Genomic DNA, 23,280 nt, shown 5'->3' with positions numbered 1-23,280 from the left:
CGCCTGCCAATTTGAGATTACAGAGGTTCAACCAATGAAACCTCACTTTATTGCCAATAGTTCTCTGGCTGCGAAACAGAGCCTCGGAGAAGGTCAAGATAATTCATGTGGATCGCCACCTGGACCATGACGCCACTCAAGCCAACCGAGGCTCCGCGTGAAACTGTAGAGGTTAGACTTAAAACGGCAAAGTGAAGACAGAGGCTCTTGACACGACTTCCTTATGAGTACTAGACTTCAAACATTGCGGGGTATCAAAGCGCCTCTGATTTGCTCCTCCTCGATTGAGTTAGTCGTTGAGAAAAGTATATCTACCTCTTTCGATCTCATGATCCTTCAGCTCAATCATCAATCAACCACCAAAGCCGAAGTCAAAATGTCTCAACTCTGGGCTAATATAGTCGCTACCTATGATCCATTTACGATCGAGTTCGTAGGCAGCGGCCTCATCCAGATCCTCTTCTGGTGGATTCCTTCAGCTCTTTTTCTTCTCCTTGATCATGTTGCCCCAAGCTTTGCGTCGAAACACAAGATACAGCCTCCACCAAAACAGCCCAAAGGGTCCGAGATTTTGGACTCTGTCGTGATATCCTTGAGGAATCAGCTCATAGTCATTGGACTGCAACTATCGCTAGCGTTTCTGGCGACGCAGCGAAATATGCCATCAACATTCCAGATCACAGCATCTCTGCCATCAGCGAAGAGCTTCGTGAGAGACTTCGCCATCTGCTTAGTTGCTCGAGAGATTCTCTTCTACTATTCCCATCGACTGTTTCACATACCATATCTCTACCGTCGCATCCATAAAATCCATCACAAGTTCACCGCACCAGTCGCCTTCGCCTCACAATATGCACATCCCATCGAGCATATTGTAGCCAACACAATTCCCATTGTCCTCCCGCCCATATTGCTCAGAACTCACATCTTGACCATGTGGGCGTTTGTGGCTTGGCAGCTCATCGAGACGGCAACCGTTCATAGTGGCTTCGACTTCTTTGGTGGCGCAGCCTATCGTCATGATCGTCATCATGAGCGTTTCGATGTTCACTTTGGAGGAATGCCTTGGTTGGATTGGCTTCATAACACCGACGAAAGAAAGAGATTAGAGAAGAAGAATAAGTGATGTTTTATAACAGAACTATTTCGCCGAGATCTACATGGAAGCGAAGGATCAAGCTGTGTATTTTACCCATATCAGATATTCCTTGAGATAGCTTTGAATGAGTATCACCAAATGCTTGGTGGGGGTTGATACCAGTTTCCAATTGCCAGCAGAACAGATTAGCGAGACACCAATACTCATCTGCATGCAAAAAGAACTCAACCTTGTTTCCTACAGAAGAGAGATATTTCTCGGCGGTTGAGAAGAAGTTGCAGTTGGACCAAATTCGAAACCAATTCCTCAACCCTTGTGTGATTGCTAAAGATCTGGATCCTTGGTCTGGTCCATTCTGGTGGTGATAGATAAGACTATGGAAGGCTAAAATGAATTAATAAGAACCTGCTGTTTTGTCTTCCCATACAACTTACCATTAGCGATAGCAAACAGATTTAATGGACTCATTGCTCAAAGATTCCCTACTGGGTAGCACCGCAATCCTCAGTCATAATCATGCTTAAAGATTGGGATAACGTGACCTGGCTGCATGCCACTGCCCTGTTTTCTGCAGCTTGGGTGGACATAAACCATGCTTCGGCATCTGAGGCACTGAAGTGTTCATCTGTAGCTGCGAGACCAAATTCTAACTCGTTAATTACCATCCTGGGACTCATGTTGTAGAACATGACGAATGCAGAATCGAGAAGAAACGTATACAGAAGAGTGCGGATCAACTCCTCTCGCAATGCAAATTCTCTCCAATGATCATAGAGGCTGCACGGAACAAGGGGTTCTTCCTCACTTGTTCCAGGCATCGCGAAGGGATAAAGGCTGCGGGCAACGTAGACGATGTCTGGAAATCGGGTCCTTCGTGCTCTGAGCCTCGCTTTTGTATTACCCTCCCAATTTATCAGCAGAACGATGGCATAAGCAGCTTGTACTATATCAAGTCGCTGGAGAACTTGGTAAGACTGGTTATCATCGTCTGTTTGAGGAACTATGTCTTCGTTGAAGTCTGGGCCCTGGAAGATCCAGTTCTCGACTGTCTCCAACCAGACCATGGCTTGATCACGCTGCTTCCTTTCGGGACTCAAGGTGGCACCGATCAATGAAAGAGCCGCTATCAACGTAGGGGGCTTGAGAGTTGAGTTAAAAGTTGGTCTATGGAAGACAGGCCAGTTTGGAGGCCAGTTTGGAGGCCAGACTTGAAAGAACGTCGTCAAGAATAACTCCAAATTTCTTGGGGAAAAGAACCGTGCACAAGACAGTTATTGGGACGCAGACAAGCTCATATCAGCCGCTTGAGATGTTGTTTCCCGGATACCTCTGATAATCTCTTCACATTTGCTTGCCAAGAAGTGTCGTCCTGTCAGCCTTTGTTAGGTCAGTGTCCGTTGGCGAGGATAGAATGAGGTGACTAGCGTCGAGTGACTTGAGTCTAGAGTCCAGTCATGCTGTGATAAAAATGTTGGATTCTGAACCTTGAGGTCCTGTGATGATAAATCCGCGTGTTAGTACAGGATCGGGTCTTTTCTGAGCTCCGGCGGGCTAGTAAAACAAATCTTCTTCAGTGGCGTTTGACCGTAATTGCAATCTTGGTTCTGGTCGGTGCAGGCTTTGCAAGGTTGCGATCCGCCGCATTTCCTTTTCAGCTTTGCACATCTTTCACAAGCGTTCTGTCGTCTCCCTCGCTTCTTCTGGTCCAGTATTGGAGGCGGTAACCCTGCTCGGAGACGTCTGTCACATGTTCTCAAATGTCGAAGCAGTGCGTCTCTGATGACTATTACTCAGCTATTGAAAACCAAAAAAGAATAATTAAGTCCAGAATGACCGACGGTTGAAACCACGCATGCAGTATTGGCATTGATAAGGCCTTTCATCTGTGTCTGGATCCTTGTTGCCTCAGTATACATACCCTTCAAGGAGGTGGTAATAAACTCACGCGATAGGTAATGTCGATTAAGGTGGTCTTGATGCAACAGTTAGTAAGCTTTGCATCCAGCCAAGGGCCTAGGTCTCAAATGGCTCACCGGACTTTGTAAACTCAGCAAAGCAAATAGGACAGCAATGTTGCGGCTGCTCATCCGTCATGGCATTAACCGAGGCCATGAAATCGGGCAGCGAAGTTAGGCGGCAGTCCGAATTGGAGCAAGCGAGGGATGCAACCTAGTGAATGCAATGCCAGGAGAGTCATAAGTCACGAGACCCTCAATCAATAGCAGAGAGATGAGACTGAATAGACAGGATGACCTATTCCGTCTTCCTTGCAAGAAAAAATCATGCTCCGTAGATGACGAACACGTGGAGTCGGGAAATCTGCCACCCCCGCAAGTGAGATCGGCATCCCGCCTCATCCCCACGATCTAGTCTACATCCAGATGGTAAAACCCCGCAAAAGCATAGCCATTCGGTTTCTAGAGAGAGGCACTTCGGCATTTGTTCGCGGCATCCGCGATTTGCACTCAACATATCTCACAGTTATTATTTGTATGCCTTCCACTTGAAACTATATCTGACCTAAGCCAGTGACAATTTCCCTCAACCACATTCAGTCGCGACATAACCAAATTTTCTCTGACCTAATAGCACCGAACTCATGGGAGACGCCGCAGCTGACGAGCCCTGCCATCGGGTAGCTACCGTGGTTGTAAGCTAAATCGCAAGCCGAATGATCTTTGTTATCCCAGTCGCTGACATGTTATAAAGCGCTCAGATAATGGTTTTCAGTTCAAGATCAACTCTCTTCCCATCCCCAAGCTTCAGCCTTGGGAAGTGCTCGTCAAACTATCTGCAACTGGTGTCTGCGGCACTGATATGGCCCTTGCAGGTGGCTACCTCGGTCCATGCCGTGAGGTTCTTGGCCATGAGGGCGTGGGACGCGTGGTTCAAGTTGGCTCTGGTGTAGATCCCGGTTCTGTCAAGATTGGGGATAGAGTTGGCATTGCTTGGGTCAGAGACGTCTGCGGTCGATGCAATTGTTGTCGTGAGCCTGGCGGCGAAGTCCGTTGTCTAGAGCAGCAGAATTCTGGACGAAAATGGGATGGAACATTCGCCGAACACTGCATTGTACCAAGTCGTTATGTGCTCACAATTCCGGAGTCGGATGAGCTCCCAGATGAACTGGTTGCACCGACATTGTGTGGCGGCGTTACTGCATATAAAGCCCTCAAGGCTTGTGGAGCGACACCGGGAGAATGGGTTGCTATAGTCGGAGCTGGCGGTGGTGTTGGGGGTTTGGGGATTCAGTATGCGAAGGCCATGGGATTCCGTGTTGCTGCTGTTGATATCGGGCCCGCAAAAGATTCCTGTATCAAGATGGGAGCTGATGCATACTTTGACGGAGCATCGCCTGCTACACCAGCGGGATTGAGGAAGCTTACCCCCAATGAAGCTGGAGCCAAGGCCGTTATTGTTACCGCAGGATCTGGTCGAGCTTATCAAAACGCTCTTGATCTAGTTGCAGTGTTTGGTACTCTGGTCTGCGTTGGTATTCCTCCACCAGATCAAGCGATGAGTCTGCATCCGCTGACTCTCATTGACCGCGGCATTAACCTTTTGGGAACGTTAGTGGGAACACGGACTGAAACACTGGAAGCTCTCGAGTTCGTAAGAAGAGGCGTGGTGAAGCCCATGGTGGAATCATTAAACTTTAATGACCTGGATAATCTGGTTGATCGGTTCTCCAAGGTATGTCACCCATGTCGATGTCTTTGTTCTCGGTTGACTAATCTTACTAGACATCGGGAAAACTGGTCATTCAATTCAAATCATAGTGGTCTATCCCGGTTCTTTTGCAGCTTTGCAGCTACTTTATAAGTGTTTTAGAGAATATCATAGATAGTGCAATATAATGGTTGCAAGACATGCCAACTCGGGTTAAAGAAGCAATAGGACATATGTAATATCAGTTGCCTGATTGTAATTCTGTATATAATAAGTTGCAGCTTAATGCCCTATATGTAAAGCAAAAGTAACCACACAAATACAAAATACGGCATAGCCAATCCATAAGACCATTTCACCCCGTGGTGAGATACCTGTACCAGTACCAAATTTGCCCTTAAGAGATAGCGACCAATCTTGAAAAGCCCAATCATTAACAGCGTGGTATCCTGCCAAAAGCTTCTCCCGACCCAATGAATAGTAAATAAGTGCAAGTAGAGTGATAGCATAACCTAATAACTGAACTGGCGTAAGTATTGTATGCCAAATAACAACAGAACAGCCAATTAAAAGAAGGCTCTTGAAGATCCCTGATAGAGACATAACGAGGCTTGATGTTTTGCCAATCTGTAGATAATTAGCTGTGTGACTCATATCGTCCAATGTAATCAGACTTACCAAGACCATACTGGTAAAGCTGAGAGTAAAAGCAACAGCAGCATTTAGCAACAACAAAAAGAATCCAACGCGATGTAAATCAGCCATGTTAAAATGAGGCAGCTCAATTATGGCCGCGGAAAATAGGTTCAATACTGCAACAACGGGCGCGGAGTAGTAAAGACCCGTCATAGCATCCATTTTCAGTCCTTGGCGGCTGAGCAGGAGCTCAATCAAGACCACTCTCACAGCCTCAAATCCAAGTCCGCCAAGTTGAAAGAAGAATCCTATAAAGGAGAATTCTAAGGTGCCAGCGCTGGCGATTGCAACACCAAAAACGATAATGAGGATGTTGATAATTTGGGCCGGTGTTGGGTTGGCGAGGCCAAACATACATTGGACAATGAGCACAGTGAAGGGGGAGGCCGCCTTGAGCATCTGAATAAGAGCAACCGAGAGGTGGAGGTAGACCAAGTTGGAACAAACTAAGGAGCCCGATGAAACAATCCCAATTGGTAGAATTGTTGTAAGGAAGAAGGTCCACGTTTTGGGGAGACTGTGGCGGTCATCGAGCTTCGTTGTCGTGCGAGCCATAATCTGTGTAACAATCGAGGCGAAAATAAGATGTATTGATACCAATAAAATAGCTTTTGGGGTCTTATTAGCATACTTGCCCAGAGCAATTTTGTTCCAGGCCGGAAGACATACGATATTCTATGGGGTTTGTTAGCTCGCAATGCTAAGTTGTTAATAGATCTGATAACTTACTAAAGCCAGCTGTATCAATTAACCATTTATTAAATAAGATTGTCGAATTCGAAGAAATAATCCATGCTCTAGAAATGCTAATTAGTTGCTAAACCTTAAACTTGTGACTTTCAAAGACGTACCCCATATACAGGCTTGTTGATAGCGAAGCCATATTGGGCAGATATTGGATGAGATTAGATTTAGACAATAACAGGAAAAAAATCAGAAAAGGAAAAGAAACAGGTGAAAAAAAATTTGCAGAAGGAAGGATAGCAGTAGGGGCATTGCAAATGAAAAAAGATGTCTTAGATGGCTTTCGTCTTGTGCATTTATCTCCCTTGCTCTTACTTATGCACTGTGGCGCAATATTGGATAGCTACCTCTGTAATAAAAGTCAGGGCTGCATAGTAAAAAGAACACAGTTTTAACAAAGTAATATATTGAAAAGAAATAGAGAAAAACAAGCTAAGGTTAATATTTAAATTCCAAGTTAACCTTACTTAACATAAGGGGTTAAAATATATTGATCTATTGCTGTCAGTAAGGAATTACTATATAATAATTAATATTTTAAATATCCCTTGCATTTGCATGCGCCCTTTTAACATTTCATCTAAGAATGCAGGGAAATAAATCCCTAGGTTAGAGTGCAACGCAATGATATGTATAGATACTCCACCCTTGGGTCCACGAAATAATCCGGACGCTCTGTGGTGGTAAGCGCACTTAAATCTTCTTTACATTTACATACGCAACCCTGACATTCCATCTCGATGATCTGAAACCCAGCGAAACAAAGTCAATCGGCCAGAATGCAAGGGATTAAAGGTCAATGCAGCCATTCGTTATTGCAAAGTCTAAACCTCCCTCGCGTTTGCAAGCGCACTCTAGCATTCCAGCTGAAATGGATTGAAGCAAATTGATAGGCCAGAACGAGAGACACTGTAGTGGGGAAAATGGCATCGCAACCCACCAAGTCAAGGTCAATAACGGCGCAAGGGATGGAAGATCAAACAATACACCTGTTTCGCTTACTCTTCTCCAAACCGCGCCAGTAATTATTACATCTTTATGGTAACCATTGACCAAGCCGCCCTTGAACAATACCAGATAGAGATTTGAATACGTAATAACATCGACAATTTATTGAGGTTTTCATCTGTTGCGGACGAGTAGAGTATGAAATCTATATGTAGCTGAAAAACAACAAGGGAGGGTGAGACACTTGGACAATAGAGTGATCCTTGGGTGGAGAACATTACGCCTCAGAAACAGTTAAGCTTTCTTATTACTAGATTCTAGACTACTGCATTTTATTCATCTCCTGTTGCAAGAGAAAGTTTTATTTACTATTCTCTCTCCTTTTTCCTTTCGCTGTCTTGTTTACTATTGATATATCCTTCAACGTCCTGTCTTTATTTTTATTTTCTCATATTGTACTATATTATACCATCCTCCATCGCCTATCATCTGGTAGACTTGGGCCTGGCTATTCGCTCTTTTCTATCACCTAAAGATGTCGAACTCCAACCGAAAGTCCAATGAGATGACGCCGATGCCCTTCGAGGAGTCTTCAGAACCATCATCCATCACCCATTACATGACATATTGTCTACCTAAGAAATGGAGGCTACTCATTGTATCTGTTGCCAGCTTTCTCATCTGCATGTTATTCGCTTCCGTGTACGGATTTGACTACTCCACATTCAGTGGCAACGACGACACAAAGAGCGAATGGTCGGAACTTCGTGAGTATTCGACATTTCACGAAGCGAGAAAGACGTGTGGTTCTCGGGATGAGGTTGCCAATATGACCGTTTGGAACACAGCCGTCGACAAGACGGGACATCTCATGGACGACATGTTTACGTATGTTATAATTCAATCGTGGAATGAAGCGGACTTGCTTTAGCTGACCAAAAACGAAGGATCGCGCTTCAAACTTATCAACGACCCCTCCAGTTGAACAAAACCCTCGAGCATCTCACCGCGTACAAGACAACCTCCCTGTACGAAATCGTCGTTGCTTGGAACGATAACACGACACAGCCCCCAAGCGACTTCGTGGGCAAGAACCATGTTCCCGTCCGTTTCCGCGTCTCCGAAGAAAACAGTCTCAACCAAAAGTTCCTACCGGATCCTAAATACATGACTCAGGCTGTTTTGCTCTCTGACGATGACTGGAACTTCAATCACACTGACATTGACTGGGTATTCGAACAGTGGAGGCGATCGGGTATGAATCGTCTCACTGGCCCATTTGCGCGCTGCTGGTCCAACAACGAGCATGATGAAGCCATGTATAGCCTCTGTGGCGGCAAAACCGACAAGTACCATATGGCTCTCACAGGTCTAGCCTTTACGCATCTATCGTTTCTGGAGTATTACTGGTCCAACGATTCACTCATGGAGGGATTGCGGAAGTACGTCGACTCGAAGTTTAACTGCGAAGATATTGCCCTGAACTACGTCGCAAGTATGTTGACATGCGAGGGGCCGCTTCAGGTCTTGGGCCTGAACAAGCTTGATCACCAAACTACCAAGCATGGTATCAGTACTAAACCTGGACATATTCAGATGAGAAACCGTTGTCTGAGAGATTTCAACGAAATGTTCACTTACAATCCGCTCCAAGAAGTCGATACGTTTATAAGGAGGGGGGTGGTTTCTGTTGGTTAGATAGCGCGACTTACAATTATTTTAAGACGTTTTGGTTTTCAACCATTGTATAGGCGTTACTCTAAGGAGTTTTAATTATTGCATTTTCTATATTACATATAATGCTTGTTCAGCTTATTATTGTAGCGACAATGTATATATATATTCTATTTGAAACCGATCCTAAGTAGAACGATCTGTATTCAGTGGCAATACCTTCCTGAAGTAATATCTGCTTGTGAATTGTTAGTCCTATCGGGATTGGCGCATGGGCTGACGATTTCTGTTTTGTGTATATCAAGGGACAGTCACCATAGTTATTGCTTCACAGTCAATGCCAAGAAACTGAACTTTGCGCCACATGAAAATTTAAAGGACAGGTAAAGCAAATTCCTGTTCGGTGACATGCATTCCTCCATCCCTCGTTAATCTACAACATTCCTGTTGGTAGACTGCAAGGGGCTTCAGTGGCAGACATGTTGAGTCTCCCTTGAGTATGTGTGTAGGGGGCTGGTTATGTGGAAATTGATAATCAGGGAGGCTTGGCATTTCATTATGTAAGTAATATGTCGCAATCCCTTTTCTTTACTCCCTTTAATATTGTGAAATGCTAACCCTCCTCTTACGTGCCCCCGTTTCTGTAATTCCCAATAGGCCCAGTTCCAACATATAAATGCCGTCAACCATTTCTCGTGTAGATGCTCGTTATCCGACGAGACTTGGCCGTCAGAGCAGCAGCGAAATCGTCATGGGCAAAGGGATCACTATTATTGTAAAGAGTGCAGGGAACATTTCCAAAATTCTAATAAATTAGAATGTACCTCTACTCGCATATTTATCAGCGCCAGCAGATTTAGGACCCCTTCTATAAACGCGATTTATCAAGCGCTAATGGGCTCATGTACCACTTGGAAAGAGGTTCATGCCCCAAGGCTGCAGGGTTGAATCGCGATACACTGTATAAGCTTGTGCGGAGCAAGGATCCTGGCGGGGCCATCACCAATAATCTCATCGGTTGGCACGGATCGTCGCATTATGAAGCCAATCACCTCGCAAATTATCAGCATTTCCAGGTCTGGGAGTGCTATCTCTGCCATCGACTGTTTGGGAGCCTTAATGGTTTGAACCAGCATTTGAACTCTCCTGTCTGTTAGTACTACCCACCATCCTTCCCTCAATTAATAAAGCATATTCAACCTAAGGATTGGATCTTGACAGATCAGGAGAAGTCCTATCACTGTCCAAAACGAGATTGCAGGAAGGAGTTCACGACCTTGACTGCTATTATCAATCATCTCGACGGCGAGGCTTGCGGCTGTACACGGTTTGGGAACGCGCAACAGGGTATCAGGAGTATGATTAGCGGCAATAGACGAATCGGGTTTTAGATAATCTTATGGTTGAGTGTGTGGATAGGTGTTCTATTGCTTGCGCTATTCTCTTTCTTGCATTGGAGATTTAGACTAGCTACCGAGATTTAACTAGTAATGTTTCTTTAACACAGTAGTTTTCTTATGTTTTCTTATGTTTTCTTACTTCTTATAATATGCCTCTTTGCTATGACCTATAGCCTGAATGTAATATTAGGTACTACCTTTTATAGCATAATGTAGCATTAGATACTGTTTAAGTAGTTAACTGATGTATTATTTTCTTCTCTTACTATTTAACTTGTGTTTCCTAACCCCTACCTTTCCTTTCTAACCAACTCTTATACATGAGATAAAAGCCTATAGAGAACATTCCGAGAATTACTAAAGCACTTCTTAAATAACTCCGAATAGTTAGCCAAGTGCCTTGGTGTTGATGAAGGAAGCCTTCTGAATTAGCTTCTATGCAGTGAACACAATTCTATAGCATTTCTCGACATATCCCGAGATAAACTCCTAAAGGAAGGTTTTATAAATTATACTTTTCATCGACTAGAACTGTTACTGCTGGATATCTACTAAGTTTAATAACATTAATTATATGTCCTTTAAGGATAAAATAAAGGACATCGCCTATGGATTCTTAAGAGACCTGGTTGAACTTTATTTGCAGAGGAAGAGATATAAGCCTAAAATGTTATATAGATAAGAACTATATATGAGTTTTATTGCGAAAAATAAACCATTCTTATAGCTCTTTATTAGATATATATATTAAATCTATCAGAAACTACTTATTGATTTTACTATAAGTATTACTATCTTACAAGGCCTGCGTAAGTAACTGGTAATTTATAGTAGGGTTAGGGCTTTTTTATTACTACTTTCTTATTCTTTACTATTAATAACTATAGACCTTAAGTAAGTAGCCTTAAATAGATATATATATTTACTATATAGAGCTTAGTAGGGTTTATTAGATGTAAGATAAATTATTATAATATAACACTATACCTTTAACAGAGGGAAGCGAAGGTGTGTGCCCTTGTCTTATGTCTTGGCAAGTAGAAGTAGTTTTATATTAAGGTACTATTCTAAGAATCCAACTTCCACTGTCCCAAGTATCATAATCTTCCTTTTTCTCGGGGTCTCCCGTCATCTTGAGTGCCTTTGCCCGCCAGTGATATCTTCCCGCCGGTAAATGAAAGTAATTTGCATCAGTTCCATCATAGTACCATGTCCAACCCGACAGATAAGGATCTTCAGATGAACCACGTGACATCACAAACATCTCCTTGCCAGAACTAGTATCTACAATACTAAGGGCGAAGTCTCTACTCTGAACAACAAGATCAACCTTAACGCCAGGGTGAAAACTGTCTTGAAATGTAACTGGCGAATTCATAGTCGTGTTTAAAGTGCAGTTGAAGATGCGTTCCTCAGTCAGTGACATCGTCGCGTCATTTGAGATGTTATATCCGGACAGGATGCTAGTGTCTCGGTTGATAGCCGGTAACACAAGAAAGGGAGCTCCTAGTCCGGTGTATGGCAGCGTGAGTTTGTTAGCCGCCCCTTCAGCCTCGATGGCAACATAACCACTGAAATGCGAGACGCGAGTGGTGGCATCAGAGAGATCGGGCTCTTTGATGACAGACACTGAAACCGTGGCTGAAGACCCGGGCTTGATCTCAAGAGATGTGGGATGGATGTGGATATTGGCATAGACTGGGTAAGCCTCTGCTTTTGTTAGGTTGTAGCCACTTTCTCCTAGTACGTAGCATGATCCAGCCCCGATATGGCTTAGTCGGTATTTGGCAGACTTTTTACCGATGTTTTTAATGCTGAAAGTAAGGTTGGTAGCACGATAGGCAGTATCGTTGAAACTCAAGGAAGCGGTGCTCAGCAAGGTGGTGGCATGCACAGCGCTCCACGCGTCGACAAGGCCACCACCCTGCTGTAAGGTTGGTGCCAAGAATTCTAGTGTATGCCCCTTTGCATCATTCCACTTGACTGGGCGTGCTGTTGTTGCAATCACATTCCGGATATCGTCAGCTGAGTATTCAGGGTGTTTCTGCTTGACAAGAGCGGCGACACCGGCTCCAAAAGGGGTAGACATGCTAGTACCTAGGATCATGCGATTAGTCCTGACTCCCGTCTTGAAAATAGACGCAATACTTACCTGAAAGCACACCCAAACCACCAAACCTCTGTGGGAGTGTGCTAAGAATGTTACCTCCTGGGGCCAGGAACAAAGGCATTGACAGAGCCCGGCGGGTAGGGCCCCAGCCCGTAAACTTTGAGCTGAGCAGACCTGACAGGCTGTTGACTTTGTACGATACATTGGAAACTACATTAGTAGAGATCTCGAGGGAGCCGTATTCTTTTCTTGCCGCTAGTAACATGGAGGCTGTGTCATAATCAACCGTAGCGACGCCTTTGGCGTTTTGGAAGTCAGAACTAGCGAAAAGCGGGCCATTAGAGGTGCTCGCGTTACTTTTGCCTGGGTAGTACAAAGCATAGGAAATGTTGAATGCTTCAGTGAGGAAGTGTGCTCCACCCCATGCATCAAGCCAGCACTGATTATATTTAGAAAGGACAACGACATTTAATAGATCATCAGGTAGAGATGACCTATCAGGCATTGGTAGGCAGTTGTCTGAGGCAGGGACGTCGGGTGCCCAGACCGTCAATTTTGTGTTGTTTGGGAAGTTAAAAGGTGAGCTAGGAACGATCCTAAAAGAGCCTGATGCACTATTATTGACAGTAGACCATGTGGCCTCCCATGTGTAGTATGGGGACACGGAGCTGTCGACGGATCCAACAGCAGTGACATAGTCACCATCGGCTGGGCTGCTGCCGGTGAAGATCCCCGGTCCGCGATTACCGGCCGGGAAAAAAACGAGTGTGCCATTCGCCGCGATACGATCTGCCACAGAGGTCCAGGGATCTGTAATCTAGTTAGCTTGCGCGGTCATCGATCCTCGATGTGACACATGTCTTACCCTCAGGCCAGGCGCCAAGGCTTGCATATGAGCAAGTGATTATATCAACGCCCCTATCCGCAGCATCAATTAACGAACCTAGTCGCGCATCTTTTGTGGCGGATGACGAGTCGCAGGGCTGGATACGGAACAGCTCATACGTCGCATCAGGTGCTACGCCGCTGACATTATACTCGACCTCGTCACCTTTGGCGCCTATAATCCCCAAAACGTGCGTACCGTGAAACCAGCACTCGTCTTGTACGTAATCGCCACTATCTGTGATATCATGGGTGTAGTCGACGTTTGTTAGGCTCAAGCTTGGCACAGTGAGATCGAACCCCCCGTGGAGAACAGCCACTCGTATACCTGCACCAGTGATATTCTCGGCGCGTAGTCTTGCAACTCCAGTATCTATGTGAGTGGATAAAGTATCTAAGTCTGCTACTGATCTGTGATTAATAATATTGTTACGAGGTAAGCCTTTTACTTGGTTATTTCGTTCGTAGCGTCGACGGTGCAATTCGGTCTCCGAGATGCCTGTCCTCTTGGGGCTGAGAGAAGGCAGTTTCTCTGTATTGACTGGCCATATATTCCCTACGCCTTCAATGGATTTCATGGTAGAAAAAATTGATCCAGTAGAGACGATATCGGTATTGCAATCGATATTAAGGGATGCACCTCGGAAACTCCAATGGTTGAAAACATATCGTCGTGATACAGTGCAGTCCAGGCCAACACGGGAAAGAGAAACCGCCGCGGCGCGCGCTAAGCCCTCGACATCCTTCTTCTGCATTATCAATGAGGCTCCAGAGTCTGCTTGCTTCATCATCACCTGGTACTTACCAACTGAGAAGTCCCATCGAACTCAATAATGACAGCGGTAGGATAGGAAGCAGTCACCAACAATGGGATACACGCCGCAATGGCAAATTGTTTCAGAGAGGATAACATTATGCGTTGAAGAGGCTTTCTGCTGATCGAACGTTGGAATGATGGTCCACGTTGTAACTCTGTCCTGGTCTTTAGGCGGCTCCAGCCGATGTATGTGTAGCAAGACGTGAAAGAGTAGCAACAAGGTGGTATGATACAAACCTGGTCATTATGAGAGAAACCTAGGAATCTTGCATCGAATCTAAAGGAATAAAATGAATTTATATATGGGGTCATCATGGATCAGGGTAGACATTCAGCAAGGGGAGCATGTAAAATGGATGCAAAAGACTGCTTTAGAGCCCAGCTCAGACAGGGCAAGCTTCACGAACTCTGTTTGTCCATACGTGTACCTATTTACTGGATCTTTTTAGCTTTTTGTAACATGGGTAAAGTAAAACCCGTCAATCGGAGGTGTCGAAAAGTTGCTGCCGAAAACGCCGAGATGTAAAGTTTAATTAGGCGTTGTGATGAGTAAATTTAACCCAGTGGCAAAACAAAAGTTTAATAATAATGTGCCTTGAATAGTCTAGACCCTTTTCACTGGCAACAAAGTGCTCTGTCTTCTCTCTGCAAAACGGATAACATCGAAAGATAGTGTATGATAATTTCAACCCCTTACCAAGCAGGGTTAGATGAAGAGGTTTGTTTTAAGACTTGCTTAACCAGAAGCACATCTCATAGCTGTATGTATTTCGAACCACGTTGAATGAAAAAAAGCCTCTCTTAAATATGCCTGCATCTGTAGCTCATTTGGCAAGTCGAAAAACCCGTTTACCATTTCTATATCATTTTCTCGATCTCGGCTTTGGAAAAGCTGCTCCTCGAGCCGATGCTGGCTGCTTTTGGGCGCTCCATTTGTGGCCCTGGATGATAACGTTGTCTGATTCTTGCCTGAGTACGTTTTAAATAATCTCAATACTATGGTTTTAAGTCTAAAGTAGTTAGCATCAACAGCAGTCAATAACGGAATTTCGGAGTCCAGATACATCGCGCTTACTAAGAGCAAGATATGGGTATTGAGGTAAGGACTTCCTTGCTAGTGGACAGGCTAAATGATATTAATTCTTCTATATATTAAACTTAAGCTTTGCTTTTGAGTTATGAAAAACAATTTAGTGATTTTCCTGATCTTTACTTTTCCCTGTCTTCTAGTTAGTCAGGGCAGTACTTGATAATATATATATATATATATACATACATACCTTTACTCCTATATTTATAAGTAAAAGAGATACTTAGCTACTTAATCTTAATAGTATTAAAATCACGCTTCTGTCCTCTGAGGCTTTCCCCAAACATCATTCCATGAATATAAGCCTCACCTATAAACATAAACTCATCCATGCCAATTGGGCGAAGAATATATGGTGTTCGGCCGCCTGCCAGTAGGACCACACAATCTTTCGGCTTAGCTTCCTTTGATGATATCCCCAAATAGCCTCCTTCTGTTCTCAGGAGACACCGCTCTGTAAGATAATTAAACATACCAAATCTGAACTCTTGCTCGGGTAGATCCAGAAACCTTCTGAACCCGTCCTCGCTCTTATCATTGAGACCTTGGTTGCTGGTTATCACATCCAAGGCTGATGGAAGCAAATTGGTTGAGTCTCCTCTCCGCAAACCTTCCAAGACCTGGCATAGCGACAAATGACGGTCACTAGAGCTCCTTCGCCGATGTTCGACCATGCATTCAAGCAAAATGACCTTGAAGAACGCCTTCGACGCTTCTGACTTTTCATAGTCTTGTTTCTCTTGCACGATAGTTCGCCACAGTGCTTCGACGCGACTTTCTCCAGTGGGGTAAACAACGGAGATACGCGATACGATTCCCAACCATTTTTCTATTGCATTATCGTCTATCAGACGTTCATAAAATGTCATCAATGGCGGTTCCTCTAACTCAACAACCGTGTCGACTACCAAACCATCAAGGTTGAGCATTTCCGGTTGGGATGGATAAAATGTAGCCTGACGATCCCGTGAAGCATTGTATTTCTTGTTGTAGATTCTCCAGGAAACTAATTGCAGATTGAACATCGGAACCCATGATGGGAGAGTCGTAGGGCGGTCATGTTTGGGCTTATTTAGCGAAATTGTAGAGGATTGAAATAGGAAAGAGGAAGGTGGCTGAACAAACGACAGTGATTCTAACGGTTCCAAATCATCCATTACCGTCTGGGTCCAATTCTGAACACTGTCGTCTCCTTCTGCTCGAATAAGGATTCTAGCCATATCAGTGAAAACCTCAGTGACTGACTTGGAATAGTCCGCCCATATGCCTTTCAAAGGCTGCGAAATGCCTAGCAATGCGAATATCCTATCCCGAGGGTCGGATACAGCGAAGTTCCAGGTAAGGACAATCAGCGCAGGAAGGCTCAACTTTTGTTGGTATAGCGAGTGTGAGGTAGGCTGCTCGAGTAACCACTCTCTTCTTGATTTTGCCTCTTTACAATCAGGTCTAGTTCGAATTCTGATATCAAAAAGGGAAAGGACTTCTGTGCCTGGTACAGCTCTTTCAAATTTAATGGCTGGCCCACCGTAGCCCAGGAAACGACTGGCTCTGATGTCGCCGAACCGCCCAAACAGGAGAAAAAAAAGTTTCACCCAGCTGAATTGAAACGGTCCGCACATCATATCGATCTGTTTGGCAAGTGATACTTCTTGAATCACCCATGTCCGAGAAAACCACGTACGGGTGAGCAGGCTTTTGATGGCTAGCAACTCCCTAACAGACATGACGATACCATCAGGTTTCTCATCCAAGTCAAGACTTTCCCCTCTGTGATAGGCAGACCACCGTCTGAAGGACTTTGTGTAACTTTCTGGGGAAGCGAGTTCAGACGATAAGAAATTGCAAGCCGCCTGAGTCGTATCATCTTCCTCTCCTAGCCACGCCAAGACACAGTGTGCCGACCCGTAGATCTGCGACATCATTACAACTTGGCTATTACGCTCTGGAATGTCGTCCTGATTGATACATATTGCATCGATCCAGAGAGGCTGTCCTGTCAGAGTCATAGGCTTTGTTGGATTAGATCCATCTTTGTCCTGGGTATCCCAAGTGCGCAGTATTTCGGCGGTTTCTTGCCATCGGCGCCGCTTCCGTTGCAAACAACAGGCTAGTGGGTCGCGTCTGGATCGATCCAGAGTGGTTGCGTTTGCACCTTGGAGAAGAAGAAGCCTGACGATTTCTGGATATCCATTCTCTGCAGCATAATGTAAAGCCGTCTCGCCGAAATTATCCTGACATTGGTAATTGGCACCCTGATTAAGGCATTCCGTGACCTGGTGTAAGTTCCCTTCCTCGGCAGCTTGTATGAGCTTCGTCTTGTTGTAAATACCAAATCGGTCATCAATGTTGTTGGGTGCTACAATGCGCTCTTGAATTCTATACAAGGCTTCGTAAAGGTTCTTTCCAACGTAAAACAAGCGGCCATTAACAGCTATGACGTGCTTATGTTGGACAGAATATTCATCTGATGATCCGGTTAGGGCCTCCTTCGGGTTGCCCCAAGTGTAAGATAGCGCATGATAAAGAGGACATCTGTCAGGTTCTGATGGCTCAAGCAGGAATTCCATCAAGGGGACGCCGTTGATAGAACGTTGTTCAGGGTCTTGAAGTCGCTTTATTGGCCAGAGGAGGCGGATGGAGGTTGATGATGGAAGCGCATCGTACTCGAAAGTTTTGTATTCAAAAGGAATGTCCATTATGATATTCTTTGATCTGTAGGCACTAGTATAACTGGAATTTTATGCGAGATGGCTTTATTAGTACTGTGTAGTATATATGTCATGCCTTGTAAAACGAGTCTGCCTTGCGGTAAGCCACTTCTGCAGCTTCTAAAAATTCAACTTGGCCATCCAGAACCAATAGCTAATATAGCCCCACTCACTTGTCTTGGCCAATGAAAGTGGCGGGTCCATGTATTTCTACACATCGTATTACGTGGGATGAGGATGCAGAGTGGCTGAGCCCACAGCAAAAAACGAAATACGAAGCATGAGGTAAATAAGCCTTGGTTACAGGCTTGGTTCAGCTTGTTACGACCCCCGTGATTACGTCACGTGTACCCCACCAATTTCAACCACTTAGATAGAACCTAGATATTGTAAGTTTGTTATGGGAATATGTGAAGAATACAATGAATTTTACTAAAGAACGTATGCTGTAATATAACTATGCCCTTAGCGCGGCGGAAGCAAGAAGTCTAATCATAGTTATAGCAGCCCCCTTCTATACCCTATCTTTCATATAGCAACTCTAAAGATACAACTAAACAGGGGATAAAACTCTAAAATAGAACCCAATCCCTCTTCGTGTTTTAATATCTCTCTAATCTATTGCCAGAACTGATGGTCTGATTAATAGCTCAGTAGGTTTGCAGATTTTCGTTTATCTGCTAATTACTGAGGGCATTGTTGGCTGACCTTGTCAGGGTCGGCGCAGTGGTAGAGAGCATTAGGGCAGCAGATCTGGCCGACAGGACAGAAGAAAGAGTCTCCGCACTTAGGACCAAAGGTGGGAATGGGTGGAGAAGCTGCAGTAGTGGCCGTAGGTTGCTTGCGGCGTTGAAGCTTTTCTTGGGCTGAGGGTGGAGCAGGGCATTCCTCAAAGCATCCAATTTCAGAAACTCCGTTGACAATGACCTCGCAGCATTTGGACTTGTCTGAAGGACAAACTTGGTCGCCACATTTGTTTGGGTACGTCTGTCGACGCTGGAGAGCTTGAATAGGTGGGCATTCAGCAAAGCATCCAATTTCAGCAACTCCGTTGACAATGACCTCGCAGCACTTGGCTTTATCAGCAGGGCAGACCTGGTCGCCACACTTATTGGGGTATGTCTGGGGAAGGGCGTTGACAGCGACGCTGAGAGCGATGGCGACAATGGCGTTGTTGAAGAGCATGATGAAAGAGTTATATATTACTTGCAGGGATGATAGTATGACTGGGAAGTAGAGATAAAGATATGTTAAATTTCTGTGTTTATATGACTGGGAGTTATTTAATCCATTTGGTACCGGGAATTGACTGATATTTATAGTCGAGAAAGGCAATATCGAAATTATAAAAGGCCCTTATGCCGACGAATATTGATGTTCTGCGATACGACAAATCGGTGTTAACCGTACATGCCCTGAGCTAAAGGACCGAATATGACAGCCTTGAGGACACACTAGATGCTGAATCATCTCAAGAAGATCCTAACTTCGCTATAAAAAGCTATAAGAGTAATGGAATAGAAAGTTTCCCAAGACCACCACTACCGGCGGGAGCCGGTCGAATCACCGGTCTATTAGAAGTTGGTCGGTAGCCTCTTATGTCATATACTGGTTGAGGAGTGTGTATTGTGGCGTTATATTGGGGCTATTTGTTTGGGCTGTGCAATGAAGTCACTATTAGTGGCGTTATACCAGCCAATGATATGAGAACATTTCATCTATTTCATGGGGAGTGGCATACGTGAGTTTAGCTCTCTTTTCGTCAAGCGAACATAGGAGCAGCAAACGCTTAGAATTCAACTTATGCACCGATGCTGAAGGCCATACCACACGCCTTAGCCCAAAATTATCCTGTTCAACATCCATTTCTATACATAGGAGCTGAACACGGGTGAGAGAATATACTCGCGTTAAGTATGCGTTGTAGTTCGGGAATGTCTTTCACTTGGATATTCATAATTTTCACTGCACCGCTGTCGAACGCACGGGACCTTTTACACACCACATCATCAAGGGCTACCCCGATTCAGCATGTTACGGTCGTATTGTGAGTAGCATAGACTGATCTGACATCATGAGTACGACTTGTATCTGTGTCATAGCAATAATATGCCAAATGATTGATGAGATCGGTGTATTTGAAGGTATAGCGCTTACAGACATGATACTGATAAGCTAGGAAGATTTAAATAATCGGGAATCAGTACTGTCGACAGTACAGTGTGGCAGGAAATGGCATTTACCGAATGGCGTTCACTCGGATTCGACATTATGTTATGATTGGCTCGGGTTTCAGAGATTGTCAGCTGCAACGTTTCTACGCGAAGTCTACCTCACCGCAACGTTTTCACAGACACTCTACCCCAGGGGTAGTAGGTTTTAGCATGGCACGGAAAGACCGAACTTGTGTTTATTTGTGGATGTCTACATTGGCTGGTGTTATCCTTGACCTGCTGGTATTAATTGCTAGTGGCGGCGATCTCTCGGCCCCAATGGCAAGCTCTGTAAACTTCATATGTTAACATAAGGGTTAGGGTTTATATCTTTTTAGGCTAGCTTATAAACTTAATAAAAAAATAAGTATTTATTAATATTTAATATTTTAAGTATTATAAAATTAATCTTACTAAAGTTCTAGGTATTATTTAATTAAATATTATACTTAATAATTATATTTTAAATAAGCTTAAACTAATTATAAATAATAGTTAAATCTTTATACTTAGCTTTTTAATAATTATGTGTATAAAATATTATATTTTAAGCTTTTTATAGTACTTAAGAAAGTCTATAGCTTAATACTTGTTAATAAATAATATAATATAATTAGGCAATTAATAGGGGGGCATGACGAATTAATACGCGGGCATGATCCTTAGGGGGGCATGACTTTTTATAACACCTAATTCGTCAATTTCGTTTTTGTTAGTGTCGGCAGAATTCTATCAGAGCTTCCTAAGTACCTCGTGTTACATATGCCTGTCCCAGATTGTCACACAAGTACACCACAAGAGTCAGAGAGGTGTTACAGATCTGTTGCAGGTTCGGCAGGTCTAGTATCATAGCCTCTCCTCGTCAAATATAATAAGAACAAAGAAGACGAGGGGACAGGGATAAATCAATCAATAATCTGTTCTTCATCTTAAAATCATCATTCATCTTAACTTACCACCCTCGTATCCGACACCTCGAGCTTAGCTCGCCCTTAATCTTACCTTAGTAACCAATGCAATGCCATCAAGTTTTCTCTCCATCAGCAAGCTATCCACTCCTAAGTCTCTCAATCCTCGATGATTAAAACCTTCACCACGTCCCAATCTAAGCCTCCTTCCAGCTCAGAGAGCAATCCGAGATGCCGAACTCGCAGTCCTAGTCCTAGCAATCAATTACACGCCCGAAAACAACGGCGGCAAAGCCGACAATCCAGGTTCAGCCCGCCGTTACTCGCGAATAGACCTCGCTCAGCGAGCAGCATTGGAACAAGTATCAGCCAATATTACGGAGTCGGCGACGAAGATACACTCAGAAATCTCTTCGCATCTTATCCACAGACCTTTTCAACCGCTCCACAGCCCCATGGATCACAAGGGCTTCATAAGCCACCATAGGAGCTCCGTTTCGATTACGAGATACACCTTTCGAATGACTTCCTAACCCAAGGAAGACGGCAGCAGCAAGTCAGAATCCCTATACCAGGGCCAGAAACCGACCCACTACCTTCCTCCTCTCCGCCTCAATCAGCACGGGAGCAATCGTCACCCACAAAGGCCGAGTTTCAATCTGCCCTGAAGCTAGTACGAGAAGTGATTGGGACGGATCGGAAGCTTACCCTCGAGCTCGCTCGGTCATACGAGCGAGTACGCCAATGGCGAGAGAAATGGGGTTACTCGCCACTCAGTTCAGATGCGCTTGAATCGCCTCCTCCCTACTCACCGCCCCGAGAGTCGTCCACCCAAGCAGTATCCCCTCAAAAGATCAGATCTTCTCCTCTTCGAATTTCCTCGTCCCCTGCCCCCGACCCGATCCCGAACCCACCGATCCCAGGCGACCCAGCGCCGTCAGCCGAAGCTCTATTTGACTTGATAAACACCTTTGCGAAAGAGAGTGGCTTTGGTATTGTCCGACGGAACGCCTACTCATATAACGGTCGGAGGATGAGATATTCTTTCCAATGTGACAGATACGGAGAACCACGGCCTAGCAGAGGTGCAGGTCTTCGGCAACGGAAGTCCCGGAAGTGCGGATGCAAGTGGATGGTGATAGCCGAGGCTCTAGAAGAGGGCGAGTGGCTCCTACGACAACACCCAAACCCGGAACACAGTCAACACAACCATGGGCGTAGTATTAGACCGTCTGCGCACCCTTCCCATAGACGGCTGACTACACCCATCAGGGCAACCATTGAGTCGACAAGCCGTCGGGTCGGTATCCGGGCCCGTGACGTACGGGCTGTGGTCCAAGAGCAACACCCCGAATCAACCTTCACGCAGAGGGACATCTATAACGCCCGGGCTCTCATCAATCGAGACAAGTTGAATGGCTACACTCCCACTGCAGCACTGATCAAGCTATTTGATGAGATGGACGTTCCTTACGTCGTTAAGTGGGCGGATGATGAGCCAAGCCGCCTCGTTGGCCTTGTCTGGACCTTTTCCTACTGTCTCAAGATGTGGAAGCGGTTTCCCGAGGTCATCAGCTTCGACAACACATACAACACCAACCGCTTCAAGCTTCCGTTATTCCAGGCAACAGGACAGACTTGCCTTGGTTCTGTCTTCAATGCGGCTTTCGGTCTGATCGACAACGAGAGACGGGAGGGGTTCCAATTCCTCTCTGAGAGTATTCGACAACTGGCAGAGCAGCACTCCATTTGCCAACCGGACGTCATCGTTACCGACTTCGACGATCAGATGAAGGCCGCCCTGAATGATCAGTTCCCTGATGTACAGCAGCAGCTCTGTATCCACCACATCAATTCGAACGTCCTGCTCAAATCAAAGCAAAAGTGGGTCAAGGGCCGCAGTAGTAGCAGTAGTCCCGACAGCAGCGACGAGGATAAGTCTACTCCACAGGTACGGGCTGAGCTTAGCCCGAAAGACCGACAGTTAGTCCACGCGTCGACATCTGAGGACATCCCTCATAGTTATCGAGGGGTTCTCATGATGTGGAAGCTCGTCTTGTTTGCCGAGACTGAGGACGCTCACGAGAAGGCGTGGAGAAACCTCTGTAGGGAATTTGATGACCAGCGGGCTATCCTCCGGTATCTCCATGGAACCTACATGCCTGTAAGGGCCCAGTGGGCACGCTGTTTCATCCGCAAGTATCGCAACTTTGGCATCCGCGTCACCTCTGGCACAGAAGCAAGCAACAACAACATCAAGAGCTACCTTCTAAACGGTATGAGCCACCTGTATCGACTTGTCGAAGCTCTGCAGGACATGAT

General features: G+C 45.0%; 9 protein-coding genes across 10 annotated transcripts; 4 read left to right on the top strand and 5 right to left on the bottom strand.

Annotated features, from left to right (window-relative positions):
* Nucleotides 1-358: 358 nt before the first annotated feature.
* FOIG_14852 (oxidoreductase) lies at nucleotides 359-1,308 on the top strand. The gene has a single exon (XM_031216143.1). It carries the CDS (start codon nucleotides 377-379, stop codon nucleotides 1,124-1,126), a length of 750 nt encoding a protein of 249 aa, XP_031054059.1. The 5' UTR covers nucleotides 359-376; the 3' UTR covers nucleotides 1,127-1,308.
* A 273-nt stretch (nucleotides 1,309-1,581) lies between these two features.
* FOIG_14851 (uncharacterized protein) lies at nucleotides 1,582-2,176 on the bottom strand (the record flags this gene model as incomplete). Its single annotated transcript, XM_031216142.1, has 1 exon — nucleotides 1,582-2,176. Exon 1 carries the CDS (start codon nucleotides 2,161-2,163, stop codon nucleotides 1,582-1,584), a length of 582 nt encoding a protein of 193 aa, XP_031054058.1. The 5' UTR covers nucleotides 2,164-2,176.
* Nucleotides 2,177-3,492: 1,316 nt separating this feature from the next.
* FOIG_14850 (uncharacterized protein) lies at nucleotides 3,493-4,986 on the top strand. Of its 2 annotated transcripts, XM_031216141.1 has the most exons (4): nucleotides 3,493-3,623; nucleotides 3,689-3,749; nucleotides 3,809-4,789; nucleotides 4,840-4,986. In XM_031216141.1, the coding sequence occupies exons 2-4, from the start codon at nucleotides 3,699-3,701 to the stop codon at nucleotides 4,873-4,875; spliced, it is 1,068 nt and encodes a 355-aa protein (XP_031054057.1). In that variant the 5' UTR covers nucleotides 3,493-3,623; nucleotides 3,689-3,698; the 3' UTR covers nucleotides 4,876-4,986. The 2 variants fall into 2 exon arrangements, with proteins under 2 accessions (XP_031054057.1, XP_031054056.1); XM_031216140.1 differs by having other exon boundaries at nucleotides 3,493-3,749.
* Nucleotides 4,987-5,047: 61 nt separating this feature from the next.
* On the bottom strand, nucleotides 5,048-6,344 carry FOIG_14849 (uncharacterized protein; the record flags this gene model as incomplete). Its single annotated transcript, XM_031216139.1, has 4 exons — nucleotides 5,048-5,392; nucleotides 5,444-6,069; nucleotides 6,191-6,258; nucleotides 6,313-6,344. 4 exons carry the CDS (start codon nucleotides 6,342-6,344, stop codon nucleotides 5,048-5,050), a joined length of 1,071 nt encoding a protein of 356 aa, XP_031054055.1.
* Nucleotides 6,345-7,688: 1,344 nt separating this feature from the next.
* FOIG_14848 (uncharacterized protein) lies at nucleotides 7,689-8,851 on the top strand (the record flags this gene model as incomplete). The annotated part of the gene is made up of 2 exons (XM_031216138.1): nucleotides 7,689-8,041; nucleotides 8,101-8,851. 2 exons carry the CDS (start codon nucleotides 7,689-7,691, stop codon nucleotides 8,849-8,851), a joined length of 1,104 nt encoding a protein of 367 aa, XP_031054054.1.
* Nucleotides 8,852-11,281: 2,430 nt separating this feature from the next.
* On the bottom strand, nucleotides 11,282-13,800 carry FOIG_14847 (uncharacterized protein; the record flags this gene model as incomplete). Its single annotated transcript, XM_031216137.1, has 3 exons — nucleotides 11,282-12,324; nucleotides 12,380-13,147; nucleotides 13,203-13,800. The coding sequence occupies 3 exons, from the start codon at nucleotides 13,798-13,800 to the stop codon at nucleotides 11,282-11,284; spliced, it is 2,409 nt and encodes an 802-aa protein (XP_031054053.1).
* A 1,541-nt stretch (nucleotides 13,801-15,341) lies between these two features.
* FOIG_14846 (uncharacterized protein) lies at nucleotides 15,342-17,899 on the bottom strand. Its single transcript, XM_031216136.1, has one exon. It carries the CDS (start codon nucleotides 17,823-17,825, stop codon nucleotides 15,357-15,359), a length of 2,469 nt encoding a protein of 822 aa, XP_031054052.1. The 5' UTR covers nucleotides 17,826-17,899; the 3' UTR covers nucleotides 15,342-15,356.
* Nucleotides 17,900-18,248: 349 nt separating this feature from the next.
* On the bottom strand, nucleotides 18,249-19,136 carry FOIG_14845 (uncharacterized protein). The gene has a single exon (XM_031216135.1). The coding sequence runs from the start codon at nucleotides 19,020-19,022 to the stop codon at nucleotides 18,522-18,524; it is 501 nt and encodes a 166-aa protein (XP_031054051.1). The 5' UTR covers nucleotides 19,023-19,136; the 3' UTR covers nucleotides 18,249-18,521.
* A 2,361-nt stretch (nucleotides 19,137-21,497) lies between these two features.
* FOIG_14844 (uncharacterized protein) lies at nucleotides 21,498-23,280 on the top strand. Its single transcript, XM_031216134.1, has one exon. It carries the CDS (start codon nucleotides 22,413-22,415, stop codon nucleotides 22,632-22,634), a length of 222 nt encoding a protein of 73 aa, XP_031054050.1. The 5' UTR covers nucleotides 21,498-22,412; the 3' UTR covers nucleotides 22,635-23,280.

This window comes from Fusarium odoratissimum (assembly GCF_000260195.1).
Source record: "Fusarium odoratissimum NRRL 54006 unplaced genomic scaffold supercont1.45, whole genome shotgun sequence".
Classification (NCBI taxonomy): Eukaryota; Fungi; Ascomycota; class Sordariomycetes; order Hypocreales; family Nectriaceae; genus Fusarium; species Fusarium odoratissimum.
This window is presented reverse-complemented; position numbering and strand designations above follow the sequence as displayed.

Coding starts and splice junctions, on each gene's coding strand:
- FOIG_14852 (XM_031216143.1), top strand. CDS start 377: ATGTCTCAACTCTGGGCTAATATAGTCGCTACCTATGATCCATTTACG.
- FOIG_14850 (XM_031216141.1), top strand. CDS start 3,699: ATGGGAGACGCCGCAGCTGACGAGCCCTGCCATCGGGTAGCTACCGTG. Junction 3,750..3,808: donor ATCGGGTAGCTACCGTGGTT/GTAAGCTAAATC, acceptor CATGTTATAAAG/CGCTCAGATAATGGTTTTCA. Junction 4,790..4,839: donor TGGTTGATCGGTTCTCCAAG/GTATGTCACCCA, acceptor TAATCTTACTAG/ACATCGGGAAAACTGGTCAT.
- FOIG_14844 (XM_031216134.1), top strand. CDS start 22,413: ATGAGATGGACGTTCCTTACGTCGTTAAGTGGGCGGATGATGAGCCAA.
- FOIG_14846 (XM_031216136.1), bottom strand. CDS start 17,825: ATGGACATTCCTTTTGAATACAAAACTTTCGAGTACGATGCGCTTCCA.
- FOIG_14845 (XM_031216135.1), bottom strand. CDS start 19,022: ATGCTCTTCAACAACGCCATTGTCGCCATCGCTCTCAGCGTCGCTGTC.